This window comes from Rhinichthys klamathensis, unplaced genomic scaffold, assembly GCF_029890125.1.
Source record: "Rhinichthys klamathensis goyatoka isolate OS25496 unplaced genomic scaffold, OSU_Roscu_1.1 h1tg000176l_1, whole genome shotgun sequence".
Lineage (NCBI taxonomy): Eukaryota > Metazoa > Chordata > Actinopteri > Cypriniformes > Leuciscidae > Rhinichthys > Rhinichthys klamathensis.
In genome coordinates, this window is record NW_026606705.1 from 7,768,305 (window position 1) to 7,783,485 (window position 15,181).

At 43.5% G+C, this 15,181-nt stretch overlaps 2 protein-coding genes across 2 annotated transcripts in view; one reads left to right on the plus strand and one right to left on the minus strand.

Moving 5' to 3' along the window:
* slc37a3 (solute carrier family 37 member 3) overlaps window positions 1-15,181 on the minus strand; it is a 307,587-nt gene that overhangs the window by 116,320 nt on the left and 176,086 nt on the right. The window lies entirely within an intron of this gene.
* LOC130092499 (achaete-scute homolog 5) lies at window positions 12,196-13,328 on the plus strand. Its single transcript, XM_056260366.1, has 2 exons — window positions 12,196-12,390; window positions 12,488-13,328. The coding sequence occupies exons 1-2, from the start codon at window positions 12,348-12,350 to the stop codon at window positions 12,889-12,891; spliced, it is 447 nt and encodes a 148-aa protein (XP_056116341.1). The 5' UTR covers window positions 12,196-12,347; the 3' UTR covers window positions 12,892-13,328.

Here is a 15,181-nt window from a genome sequence, read left to right on the forward strand (position 1 = left end):
GCCTCAACTGGAGGCGCTTGTGAGGCCGTTGACGGGGAGACGGGCGACCGCGGGCTCCCCAAACCGTGGTAGGTGGGAGATGCCCTGGTTTGCTTCTTCTGGAAGAGAAATCCGGTCTATGAGAGGGACGTTCTCTGGGTCGCACCGGGGCGGGAGCAGAAGGTTCCCTAGCCCTCCTGGGCATGAACTGTCTGAACGCGGCCGATTGGGATTTGGAGGAGCGGAATTTCTCAACCACTGTGTTGACCGCCTCACCAAACAACCCCGTTTGAGAAATGGGGGCGTCCAAGAGGAAAACCTTCTCTTTGTCACGGATCTCCGTGAGATTAAGCCACAAGTGGCGCTCCACCGCAACAGAACCAGCCATAGAGCGACCTATAGCGCGTGCGGTATGCTTGGTGGCTCTTAAGGCTAAATCCGTAGCCTTACGAAGCTCCTTGACCGCTTCAGGAGTCACGCCGTCGCCCTCGTCCATTTCCTTCAGGACGTCCGCCTGGTAGGCCTGGAGAATGGCCATAGTGTGCAGGGTCATGCCTGCCTGCCCAGCCGCCATGTAGGATTTCCCAATGAGAGAGGAAGTAGTCCTACATGCTTTAGAAGGGAGGAGGGGGCGCGACTTCCAGGACGGCGCAGACGACGGAGCAAGATGGTCGGCTAAAGTTTCCTCAATCGCCGGAATGGCGGAATAGCCCTGTTCCACAGAGCCTACCAGGTTGGTGAAATCAGCAGCAGCCGCATTAGTGAGGCGCGAAGAGAAAGGCTGCTTCCAGGATCTGGAGATCTCATGATGCAGATCACTGAAAAATGGCAGCTTCCTCCGTTGAGGCCTAGAATTAGGGCCACTGAGAAGCCTTTCGTCGAGTTTCGACGACTGAGACTCACGTGGCTCGTCGGGCCAATCAATAGTGAGCTTCTCCGTAGCGCGCGAAAGCACGTCAACGAGCTCCGCATAGGCCGCAGTAGGCCGCGCTTCCTGGCCGCTCGGCGGGATAACCTCGTCGGCGAGAGTAGGCCCGAAATCCTCGGAGTCGGAAGCCTCGGTAAAAAGTATATCCTCCAGCCCGAAAGAAACCGCGTCGCGTGCTCCCGGGCTGGGGCGCAAATAATCGTGTGAAAATTCGACTGGCATGCCTCGCGCGTGCCGAGGGGAGGGAGGGAGAGAAAGAGCGGGGCTCGAACTCCACATCCTCAAGCTCTACATCCGAACCCCATGTCGCGGATCCTCGAGAGGCCTCGGGAGCGCGACAGGGGGAGACGAATGATTCCCTCTCAAAGACCGCGAGCCGCGATTTGAGGGTTTTGAGCAACAAATTTTCACAGAATTTGCATTTAGACGATCCTATAACTGCCTCACGTGCATGTGAAAAACCCAAACACTTAACGCACTTACTGTGTGGGTCGTCGTTACGAGCACATGGCGGAGTACAGCGTCTGTAATCCATGGCAACTTCACCGTAAGGAGAAACAGAGTTCCGCTTGAACAGTCGCAGAAGCGCCGAGAATAATCCAGATGTATTTGTAGCTCAGAAAAATCACGAGCGAAGGGCAACGTGACCGCTTCGCTCTGAAGGTAGAGAAATCTGAGGAGCAGATGGCGCGCGCGCGAATATGTAATGATGCGACGTAAGAGCGTCGGGGCGGAGCCATATCGCGCGGACGCCATCAGCCAATGAATTGGCGTGATTCTATAAGGCTTCAGACAATCGGCACATTCAGAGAATATCCCACTGCGCTTTCCGCAGCGTTGAGTGAACCTATGAAAGAGAACAAATAGCACCTCAACTTAAAATACCCGGCAGGCATGTAAACAAAAAATAAAAATGTTTTAAAAGTGTATAAAAAATAATGAGAATATATATATACATTAGGGGTGTAACAGTTCACAAAATTTGCGGTTCGGTTCGATACGATACAGCAAAAAAAAAGAAATGCCAGAGAAATTTCCTATTTATTAAAAGAAAAAGTATTTTTAAATAAGTTTGAGTTTTCCTACATCTTGAAACTTTCAGGTTTATAAATAATCTTTGAAGGATGAACAAATAATGTTTTGGTAATCACATTAAAAATAACATTTAAATATATATTTATATAATATTTGAGTTTTGAAGTGCAACATTAAATCCATGTTCATTCAAGGAACAATGTTTCTCCTGGTGTCCACGTCAGCGCTGTTTGATCTAATAGAGATCTACGGTTAATAACGTGGAAATTTGAATGCTTCTCACTAGATCTCGCAGCGATGTTATTAAGTTCAGTGGCGAATTCAAATGTTTTCTTCACTGGAACTCTTAGCACAGTGTTGCTTGATCTCGCGCTGCACAGATGTTGCTGGTCCGAACTGATATGGTCCGTTAAGCACAATATAATGAGAAGCGCAGTTTCGTTCCGCTTTCATTACGTTTGCCATTTGATGTTGCGCAACGTTGTGGTGATCGCGCCAGCGCGGATTTTGTCTGCAGGAAAAATGGTCCTAGGAATCGTTCGGTTTGTATGCGTACCGAAACGGTTCAATAATTACGAATACATGTACCGTTACACCCCTAATTTACATATATCCGAGTCCTGATCGGGAGGTAACTTCCGATTCCGATCGAGTCTGAAACCATGTGATCGGGCCCGATTTCCGATCGCGTGATCGGATCGGGACATCCCTAGATATCATCATATAGTGTCAGGTAATGAGAACAGGAGGCAAGATGCAAGTGAAACTATTTATTAATATGAAGTATAAGGTAATGAGTCCAGAGAATACAGGTTAGTGGCGCAGGGACCCCGATGGTCAGATGGGTCTGGTGAAGAGAGTGCAGCAGTGTGGTGAAGTGTCCAGTGAAGAGAATAATCCAACGTAATCCACAGGAACAAAACAGGAACAAGGAAGGCACAAGACTCGAAACGTTGACTGGAACACACACACCGGGAGACCACAAACAACGATCTGACAAAGGAGATGAGAAAGTGATGAGTATATACACACATGATGAGATGAGCTGCAGCTGTTGACGGGAGTGATGAGCGATCGCTGATGATTGCTAATGGGCTGGCACGCCCACCTAATCAGCACACACACACAACAACAGAAGCATGAGACAACAAGGAAACTTAGGATTTATAAACCGTGACAGTACCCCCTTCCCAAGGGGGTACCGGGACTGGCGGATTAATGCGAGCAAAGAAAACGGGCTTAATTTTGGATACATGAAAGACGGGGTGAATCCTCCTGTACACTGGAGGAAGATTGAGGCGGACTGTCACTGGACTAATGATTTTAGTGACTGAGAACGGGCCAATGAATTTAGGTGCAAGCTTATTAGAAACGGAACGGAGAGGAATGTCCTTGGTAGAAAGCCACACTTTGGAACCGACTACGTATACGGGAGGCTTACGCCGGTGGCGATCGGCTTGGGCCTTGGTGCACGCCCCCACTTGGAGTAGAGTCTCACGGGCTCTCGTCCAAGTGCGGCGACACCTCTGGACGAAGGCGTGTGCGGAGGGGACCGCGATTTCGGATTCCAGACTAGGAAACATAGGTGGCTGGTATCCTACACTACACTCAAATGGTGACAGACCCGTGGATGACACTGGCAACGTGTTGTGGGCGTACTCCACCATAGACAGTTGCTGACTCCAAGAGGAAGGATTCTTGGACACTAAACATTGAAACGTTCTCTCCAAATCCTGGTTGGTTCGCTCAGTTTGACCATTGCTCTGGGGATGGAACCCAGAGGACAGACTGACAGTCGCACCCAGAAATTTACAAAACTCTTTTTTTTTTTTTTTTGACACAAATTGGGGTCCTCTGTCAGAAACCACGTCTTTCGGGAGGCCATGTAGCCGAAAGACGTGGTTAACGACAATCAACGCTGTCTCCTTGGCTGAGGGTAATTTGGGCAAGGGAATGAAATGGGCCGCCTTCGAGAATCGGTCCACCACGGTCAAAACTACCGTGTGACCCTGGGAGGGTGGGAGGGCGGTGATGAAATCTAGAGCGATATGGGACCAGGGTCTCGAAGGCACTGGCAGCGGTTGAAGTAACCCATCTGGGGGCCGATTGGAAGTCTTACCCGTGGCGCAAACTGAGCAAGGCAAGACAAAACTGTGAACATCGCGAGCCATGAGAGGCCACCAGAATCGTTGCTTGACTAAAAACTTAGTGCGATTGACCCCAGGATGGAAAGCCACATTGGAACAATGTCCCCACTGAATGACGCTGGACCGTAAACCCTCAGGCACAAACAAACGATCCAGTGGACAACGGATCGGAGGCGTTAAGGCCTTCTTGACCTTCGATTCGATCTCCCATGTGAGTGTAAAGATGAATAGGGTCTCTGGTAAAATGCACTCAGGAGTAGACGGGCGTTCGGAACGGTCAAAAATACGCGATAAAGAATCGGGTTTGATGTTCTTGGAACCCGGGCAGTACGAGAAAGTAAAATCAAAACGACCAAAAAAAAAGAGCCCACCGAGCCTGTCTAGAGTTTAGTCTTTTAGCAGTCCGAATGTATTCTAAGTTCTTGTGGTCGGTCCAGACGATAAAAGGTACCCCCGACCCTTCTAACCAGTGGCGCCACTCCTCCAATGCTAACTTGACCGCCAACAACTCTCTGTTGCCAATGTCATAATTACGCTCGGCAGGGGATAAACGATGAGACAAAAACGCGCAAGGATGCATCTTGTCGTCTGAAGGAGAGCGCTGGGATAGCACTGCACCTACCCCCACCTCTGAAGCATCGACCTCCACCATGAACTGATGTGATGGATCAGGGGTTATCAGGATGGGGGCTGAAACGAAGCAACCCTTCAGTTTAGCAAACGCCGCCTCGGCTGCGTCTCACCACCTGGACGTCGTTCTGGGGAAGGTCAAGGCGGTCAGAGGTGCGGCTAGTTGGCTGAAATTGCGAATAAAACGGCGGTAGAAATTGGCGAAACCCAGGAACCTCAGTAGGGCCTTACGGGAATCTGGACTTGGCCAATCCACCACAGCCTTAACCTTCTCAAGATCCATGCGCATTCCCTCAACCAAGATGATGTAACCTAAAAAAGGAATAGACTGTGCATGAAAAGCGCATTTCTCCGCCTTGACAAAAAGCCCATTCTCTAGCAACCTCTGAAGCACTTGTCGGACGTGCTGCACGTGTTCCTGGAGAGACGATGAAAAAATCAATATGTCATCCAGGTAGACATATATGAACTGATCGACCATATCTCGCAATTGACAAGTGCCTGGAAGGCATAACCAAGAATTCAAAGTGCCCCCTGGGGGTGTTAAACGCTGTCTTGCACTCATCCTCCTCCCTGATGCGGACCAAATGATAAGCATTCCTTAAATCCAATTTCGTGAAGATAGATGCTCCTTGCAACCTCTCGAAGGCTGAAGACATCAACGGCAAAGGATAAGTATTCTTTACCGTGATGTTGTTCAACCCCCGGTAATCAATACAAGGTCGCAACGATCCATCCTTCTTCCCCACAAAAAAGAACCCCGCCCCCGCTGGAGAAGAGGAAGGGCGGATGAATCCCGTTGCTAGAGAATCAGAAATGTATTTCTCCATGACCTCTCTCTCTGGTACAGAGAGTGAATATAACTTGCACTTAGGCGGAGACGTACCTGGCAGTAACTCTATAGCACAGTCATAGGGACGATGCGGGGGAAGAGAAGCAGCCCGAGACTTACTGAACACATCCTTCAGGTCCAAGTACTCCGTGGGCACGTTAGATAAATCCACTGCTTCCTCCTGAAACACAGGGACAGAAACAGACGGACAAGCAGAGACAAGACAAGACTTATGACAATAACTGCTCCACGCCGACACAGATTTGAGCTGCCAGTCCACTTTGGGGTTGTGACGAGTGAGCCAGGGGTGACCAAGGACGATGGGTGCAAGAGGAGTGTCCAGAATGAAAAAGGAGATGGTCTAGGTATGATTGCCTTATGTGATAAGGGTGATGTCTTCGGTTGCCAGTGAGATGGTGAGGAGTCTTTGACCATTGAGGGCGTGTACTGCAATAGGGTGCGAAAGGTGTCTGAGGGAAACTTGAAATGTGCGTGCAAAGTTGTGGTCCATGAAATTACCTTCCGCCCGAGTCCAGAAGTGCCCGACAGTCGTGGAAGTGAGTTGACCATCGGAGCCTTACCGGAAGGAGAGTAGATGTGGATGAGGTCTTCTTGGCAGAGATCCCACCCGACAGTAGCCTCATACTTACTGTCGGGCTGGGCCTTTTAACGGACAACTGTAAGCGAAATGTCCAGCTCCTCCACAGTACATGCAAAGGCCAAGGAATCTCCGCCTCTCCTTCTCCTCCCGGGAAAGCCGGGCTCGACCCACCTGCATGGGCTCAGGATCTTAAATGGGGCTGACTGCGCCCCCGCCTCCAGAACGCTGTCCCTCGATCCCTGCAGAAGGACGGATAGGTTGAACTCGTCGATCTATACGTGAGAGACGTGCGTCTACTCTCAGGGCCAGAGCAATGAGGTCATTGAGCTTGTGGGAAGGTCCATGGCATAAATCTCCTTTTGGATGCGGTCAGCCAGCCCATGCAGGAACATGTCCCACTGCGCCTCCTCGTTTCATTGGCTCTCTGCTGCTAGGGTGCGAAATTCAATCGAAAAGTCAGATACGGATCTCTCTCCTTGCCGAAGATCTGCCAGCACCCTAGCAGCTTCTCTTCCCGCAGCAGACCGATCAAAAACCCGCCGCATCTCGTCGGAGAGCCTCTGAGATTGAGAGCCTCTCACATTGTTTTAGAGCAGGGGTCTCCAACATGTCGCTCGCGAGCTACCAGTAGCTCGTGGCATGTTCACATATCGCGCTCACATATTTTGCTTGCTCAAGTTCGTTATTTCAAATGTAGGCACGCGGCAAGCGCACTCATAAGTGACGCGCTCATTTTTTCAACCCTATTAGAAAAAAATTAACATAATCCTAGGTATCTATTTGAAACAGTGGCTAAACTAACGAAAAAGAAAGCTTCAAGCCCAGAAGTGTCCAAGCAACACAGCAGTAATGACTTTATGAATTTCTTCACTTATAAGATTGATAATATCAGGGACAAAATTATAACTATGCAACCGTCTACTACAGTATCGCATCAGGGAGTGCATTGTAGTCCCCCTGAGGAAAAATTTGGTTCATTTGCTGCTATAGGAGAGGAAGAATTTTGAAATTCGTTAATTCATCTAAATCAACAACTTGTATGTTAGACCTTATTCCGACTAAGCTACTGAAAGAGATGCTTCCAGATGTCATAGATCCTCTTCTTCTTAATTCGTCTTTGTCTCTAGGATACGTACCAAAAACCTTTAAGCTGGCTATGATAAAACTGCTTGAAAAAACCACAACTTGATCATACAAAATTTGTCAATTACAGGCCGATCTCGAATCTGCCTTTTCTGTCAAAGATACTGGAAAATGTAATATCCTCACAACTGTGTTCCTTTCTTGAAAGAAATGATATCTGCGAGGATTCTCAGTCCGGATTTACACCGTACCATAGTACCGAGACAGCTCTCATCAGAGTCACAAATGATTTGCTCTTATCATCCGATCGTGGTTGTATCTCTCTATTAGTGTTACTTGATCTTAGTGCTGCATTTGACACAATTGACCACAACATTCTTTTAAATAGACTAGAAAACCATGTTGGCATTAGTGGTATTGCATTAGCATTAGACCGTTATCAGTTTGTAGCAGTAAATGAAGAGATGTCTTATCAATCACAAGTTCAGTATGGCGTACCACAAGGCTCAGTACTAGGACCGCTGCTGTTCACTCTGTACATGCTACCATTAGGAGATATCATTAGGAAACATGGAATTAGCTTTCACTGTTATGCCGATGATACTCAGCTGTATATTTCTTCAAAACCTAACGAAACTCACCAATTCACAAGATTAACGGAATGCATAGCTGATATAAAAAATTGGATGACTAGTAATTCTCTACTAGGGATGGGAATTGATAAGATTTTATCAATATCAATGCTACTAATGATTCTGCTTATCGATCCGATTCTTTAACGATTCTCTTATCGATTCCTGATAGCACTGTGTGGAAAAAAGTAGTCATGCTTTTTCGGGGGGGGGGGGGGGGAAACAAGTGGTTTTATTTGTTTTAAAGCTTACACTTGAGTAAGCAAACTGTACTTTTTATGTAATTTATGTAATAAATGAAACCTTATTGTAAAGTGTTACCGATTAGTTACACACCAATTAAACGTACCGTGATTTCGGTGTTGGAAAGATCAGTTGTTTTAACCATTCATTAAAACGAATCGGTTCAAATGAGTCATTAGTTCGCGAATTGGACGTGTCATTATCGGATGTGTGCCGGCGGTTGGGACATCCCACAAGATGTGTCATCACAGAAAACATTTCATCACTGGATAGTTTTTTTCGTTTATTTAAAGTGTGGTTTATGTCAGCTGAATGTGCGGAACGCTTTTAAGAGAAGATAAGGCAACGTATTTTTGCACAATTCACACCCAGCGGTAGCCTAATTCAGGAAAAACAAATCTCCGAATGCTCCACATGAAACTTTAGTCTCCCGACCTTACCATCGTGTTGTTTATTTTGATTAATATGTGCGGGGCTCTCTCTCTCTCTCTGCTCGTTCAGTTAAACATGCGTCCTGTCACAAGCGCAGCAGTTCATCTACATTACGATCAAATAAGACTTTGGCGGTACAAAAATTTGCTTTGGACCGGACGCCGTGCTATGGTGCTTGATAAAGGACAAAAGGGACATTTGTGAGTTCACGGTCTGTAGCCTACATACTATGGCTGACTCCGAGAAGGAGCATCGATAAGAGGACTCGTTAACGTCGAGGGCATACAATATCGATGGATCGTAAAACTTAGAACCGGTTCTCGAGTGGAACCGGTTTTCAATTCCCATCCCTATTCCCTATCCCTACCATTAAATTCTGAAAAAACAGAGATTCTAATTATTGGACAAAAAACTTCCACACGTAATAACCTAGAACACTGTCTAACACTTGATGGCTGCTCTGTTAAGTCTTCGTCGTCGGTTAGGAACCTGAGTGTGCTCTTTGATACCAATCTTTCATTTGAAAGTCACGTTTCTAGTATCTGTAAAACCGCATTTTTCCATCTTAAAAATATATATAAATTACGCCATATGCTCTCATTGACAAATGCGGAACAATTAGTTCATGCGTTCATGACCTTAATGCTAGATTATTGTAATGCTCTACTGGGTGGTTGCCCTGCACGCTTAATAAACAAACTACAGCTAGTTCAAAACGCAGAAGCTTGAGTTCTTACCAGAACCAGGAAATATGACCATATTAGCCCGGTTCTGTCAACACTGCATTGGGTGCCTGTTAAACATCGTATAAATTTTAAAATATTGCTGATTACTTACAAAGCACTAAATGGTTTAGCTCCCCAGTACTTGAGCGAGCTCTTAACGCATTATAGTCCTTCACGCCAATTGCGTTCTCGAAATTCCGGCCAGTTGATAATACCTAGAATATCAAAATCGACTGCAGGCGGTAGATCCTTTTCCTATTTAGCACCTAAACTTTGGAACATTCTCCCTAACATTGTCTGGGAAGCAGACACACTCTGTCAGTTTAAATCTAGACTAAAAATACATCTCTTTTACATTTATTCATTTATCTGACGCTTTTATCCAAAGCGACTTACAATTGCTATATATGTCAGAGGTCGCATGCCTCTGGAGCAACTAGGGGTTAAGTGTCTTGCTCAGGGACACATTGGTGTCTCACAGTGGATTCGAACCCGGTCTCTCACACCACCAAAGGCATGTGTCTTATCCACTGCGCTATCACCACCCTGGCTACCTTGCATTCACATAGAACATTATACATTTCTATTATTCAAATCAGTTAAATGATTATTAGGCTGCATAGATTAGGTCAGCCGGAACCGGGGAGGCTTCCTACAACACCCGATGTACTCGTTACATCATAAGAAGAATGGCAACAACGCTAATGTTAGTCTTTCCATTTATTCCGAGGTTTACTGAAGTCACCCGGATCCGGGCCATATCCAGATCAGACGGCAAACCTGCGCCTGGACACGACCACAATGCATCCCTGAAGTGCCAGCCTCATCAGCCCTGTGAAGGTCTCATGGACACCTCAACAAACTCGTCTCCATACCAGCGTGATGACTCCGACCTCCAACCAGATGGAACTGGATAAATATTGTGAATGTTCTGATCCAATCTGACTTCTGACCTGTAATGTTGCCTGAATCATAATCATACACTGTTCGTTCGTTGGCCAGAGGAGAACTGGCCCCCGACTGAGCCTGGTTTCTCCCAAGGTTTTTTTCTCCATTCTGTTTCCTGATGGAGTTTTGGTTTCTTGCCACTGTTGCCTTGGATTTTGGCTTGCTTAGTTGGGGACATTTAATATTCAACAATATTATTGATCTGCCTTACTTTAGGTGGACGATGACGCAATTTTCTTCTAGAAAAAAACTTGTATTATTTTCATGTTATCACTGTGAAGCTGCTTTGATACAATCTGTATTGTAAAAAGCGCTATATAAATAAAGATGACTTGACTTGACTTGACGATTACATTTATTAATTTATAACATTTAAGACTGTTTTTGGTAAAACAAAGTAACTTGGGTTATACTTTACTAGTTTCTTGGAAAAAAATATCTGATTACGTAACTCTTGTTACTTGTAATGCGTCACACCCCAACACTGATTATGAAATATGTGCAATTTTTAGAGGACTGACTAAATATCACAAATATCAAAGTTTTACGATCATAAAAGGACAAAAAGCTATTCAATGTTAAAGGAAGGTGTAGAGCCCTGCACGGGCCTCAAATCTAGGCCCTAGCCCGGCCCTGCCCCGAGACGCTCAGGCCCTAGCCCGGCCCGTGTCCGACAGCTCATCAGAATGATCAGCCCGAGTCCGACCCGAGCCCGTAAAAAAAAAAAGAAAAAAAAAGAAAGATAAACAGCCTGACCTATGTTGCAGTCAGTAAACCAGATATATTTTGTTTTCAATAGCAAAGTATTTACCGGCAAGTTTATTTTCATTTCTTTATAAAGTTAATTAAGAAAAAACAACAAAAAAAATTATGACGACCAAGCAGCCGACAGCGAGTTAAACATGTTTGATCCATTGATTGATTTATAGCCTCTCAAATCAACACTTTACTTGGCTACAATAAAATCCATAGATATAAAACAACTTAAGCATATCACACAGACAGTTAACGTTAGTTTAAACGTTTATTGTCATTTTTGAAAAGCTGAGGCAAACTGCTCTGCTGCTCAGTCGCAACAGCGCTCGCAAACTAAATGAATTTATAATATAGGCTACAATACAGAGAATGCAATCTAAACAAATCAAATAAATTACATTAAAACAAACATGCAGGTTATCTTACCTCAAAAATCAAGTCTTCACTACAGAACATGGCCATTTCCAATAGTTTCCAACAGACTCATGAAAATAAAGTCCAATCAAACAAAAAACAACCTCCTCCTAACATGGCTAAGAACAGTCTCAGAGCATCGTGAAGAAAAAGCACAGCATCCACAGTGGAAGGTTTTAATCCAGTCGTACTTTTTCCAGCTGCGCTGAAGTCACGCTCGCTACCATAGCGGGACACTAGAACGAGCCGGTCGCGCGAATCTCAGATCGCGCTGCCGGGAAACCTGTGTGTGTGTGTGTGTGTGTGCGTGAGCGTGAGCATGAGCAAACTGTCATGTGTCAGTCATATGTCAGTGTGATAGGTTATAAAACGTCTTTCTATGTTTGCTTTTCAATCGTCATCTTCTCATGTTTTATTTTAATTAATGTCTAAAATAGGCTATAAAAAAGATAAGCCTAAAACAGGCCCGAGGCCCGGCCCGCGTGTGAACTATGACGTGAAAATTGGCCCGAAGCCCGGCCCTAGGAGCATAAATAAGTCGGGGCCCGTCGGGCTCGGGCTGAAATGCAGGCCTCTAGGAAGGTGGTTAAGTGAAAAACTTACACCCAAAAACCTACAGATTAGAGAACCGTACGTCCTTTAAATTTTTCCCAATTGAAGAGGATACAACTATGCAAGTTTGGAGCAAAAATCATGGGTCAGGTGTGATGCACTTGCAAATTATTTAACGTGTTTCAACTGTACCTCTGTTCCAACTGCACAATGCACGGTCTGCCCCTATTCTTTCAAAACCCTCTACAGAAGGCGATTGGCTCGTAGGAGCAGAGGACGTCCTTAAGTTACATCACTTCATTTTCCAGCCCTCATAAGAGAAAGGAAGGAAGAAGTTTTTACTCGCAGAAAGAAGATGAAAATGATAATATGCTGACTGAACCTAAGAATAATCTTCGGCATTGACATCCATGTTTAATGTCAAGAGAAAAGACAGATCACATCAGTGCGAAGGTGACTCAGTTTATTTGTCCTAATTCAAATTGTTTCATAAATTGGAGGAAATGTGATGCTGTCATGCTTTGTTTTTTTTAGTTTTTTGTTTTCAGAGAAATGGGATCTGATCATGGCATCATGGACCGAGTATCCTATGCTCATCCATTGATGTTTGGCTCGTCTTTGAACAACCAGTATTTCCCCTTCAAAGATGCACTGAAAAATCCCCAGAATGACCCAGAGCAAGTCAACAGTCAACGGTACATTGGAGGCTTTTCCTACCTGTCCTACCATGGGAACTTCAGTGTGCATGACCTCTCCTTGGAACCTGCATTCATCCACAGACGTAACGAGAGAGAGCGGCAGAGAGTCCGCTGTGTCAATGAGGGATATGCCAGACTCCGTGAACATTTGCCACAGGAATTTGAGGATAAGAGACTCAGCAAGGTAGAGACACTGCGGGCAGCCATAAGCTACATTAAACACCTGCAGGAACTTCTGGAGCTCAGTCTACCTTAGGGAAGGTCAGGACTGTCTTCAGAGAAGGGCAGAGGAACTCAAAGACTAGTGTGAGTGGCAGCATTGATCTGGAACACTGTATGCTTGCCATTCAATTATTCATTGTTTCGTTACTTTTAAAACACTGATGTGATGAAGCTTGAACAAATGTAATGCTTTCCAGATGATGCACTCTTTAACCAATGTCTTAGAGGTGTTTGTTTGCATACTGGTTATGATTCTGAAAATGTTCATGGTTTCCTTTCAGGAGCATGCACAGGTATGCTTAAAATGTATTTTGACTAAACAACAAGTAATCAAGGAACAAACCAATTAAAAAAGGTTGAATGGGCTCTTAAATGAAAAAAGACATTCATAAAACTATGCCTCTATAATCTCATTCTTAACTTTTTGAGATTATGAATTCCTTTGCTCAAAAACATCACAAAATGTTATAAAATGTAATTGTTAAAAGGATATTTGAACAGTTTTTAAAAAAGTTAAACACTGGTTTAAAATATGCAATGTTTGAAAAAATATATATATATATATATATTAAAAATATAAAATAAAAGTTTATAAATATTTAATGTGTTCATTTAATCATACAATTATTTTTCCTTTTGTTTTCTCCTTTCCATACTTTGTTCTAGCACAAAACGTGACGACCGTGTCATATTTTCATTAAACACAATAGACTGAAAGGCTACAACTATAAACATAATATATAAAAATGTTGGTAACACTTTACAATAAGGTTTCATTCGTTAAACTTAGGTAACTACATCAATGTGAACAAACGAAGGAACAATACTTTTATACAGCATTTATTAATCGTATTTATTCATTGTAGTTTACATTTGCAAATACATTTTTAAGATCAAAAGTTGCATCTGTTAATATTAGTTATAAACACTGTAAATTAACATGAACATTTGTATTGACTAAGAAAGGTTAAGAAAGGTTAATCAATTCAGTGAAAACATATTGTTCATTGTTAATTCATGTTAGTTAATGCATTAACTAAGTGTAACAAATGGATCTTATTGTAAGTGTTAACAAAATGTTAATAAAAAATAAGGGTCCTTAAAGAATACTTGTAATTTCACATCTGATGGAACTATATCTTTGTGTATTGTCTACACTGCTAGTCATATAATTTTTGAGAAATACTTTTTGAGCTAACCTAATGGTCTTGTAAATTAGTCAAAAGAAGCTGAAGCATTGTTCACTATAGTGTATATGGGATCTACAGCAATTGAATATTAAATCAATTTCCATTGCAACTTGAGTTGCACATATAAACAATAAATAAGACCCAGGCCAGTAAAGAGCAGTTAGATAGAAATAGCCACAATATCCAAATAACATCTTCAGCTAATGTTGTGATTGAGGCCTTCAGGTGATGCAGTCATTCTAACAAATATGGTAGTGGGATTAACATTGAATCAGCCTGTACACAATGAGGAACTGAAGTTGGGAGATGCAAAGATGCTGTCAAGATACTATTCAGGGCCAAGATTTTTTGTGTAATAATAATGTCAAATATTAGTGATAAATCAGTCAAAGGAGATTACCTGAAGTCATTATCCTTGACAATGTTGTGTTTAGAATTGAAACTAGCGATGTGAGATTTTGATCTAATTGGTCAAACTGGTCAAAGGCTGTTTACATGACACCATTTTCAACTAAAAACGGAAAACTTCACAAATTCGTGTGTTGTAGTTTAGAAGGAGACGATAACATTATCGTTTTCAAAAACTTGCACTTTGAAACCAAAATGCATAAAAACTATTCTGTTTTTAGTTGAAAACTGTGTTGTGTAAATGCCCCCAAAAGGGCAAGCTTTTGAAAAAGATACCGGTGTCTCTGTGTAAACTACAAAAAATGTTTCAAGTGACCAGCTACTGGCCTGGCATGCATAATACAGCGCTTTTAGTCGTTTTCAAAGGATCTGTCTGAACAGGGAATTTTTTGACATCATCTTCTCTTTGAGAAAAACGCAAAGAAAAATCTTTTCTGTTTTTAGTACATCATTGTCTAAATGTACCCTTAGTTTGATTCATTCAAACATTGAATTATATCACATGCTGAATAATTTTCAGGGTTTTTATTCACATCGAAATAGTAACGGGATACTTTATCAGAAAGCTCTTTATTCAGCATGCAGCTTGTGAACGACTCTGTACTGCAGGCAAATACAATTTATATCCATAACAATATACTAAATAAATAAAAATTATTTTAATGTGGGCCTGTGCCCCAGTACTTAGAAGCACTCTTAATGCTATGAGATGCTTTGGCAGGCGGT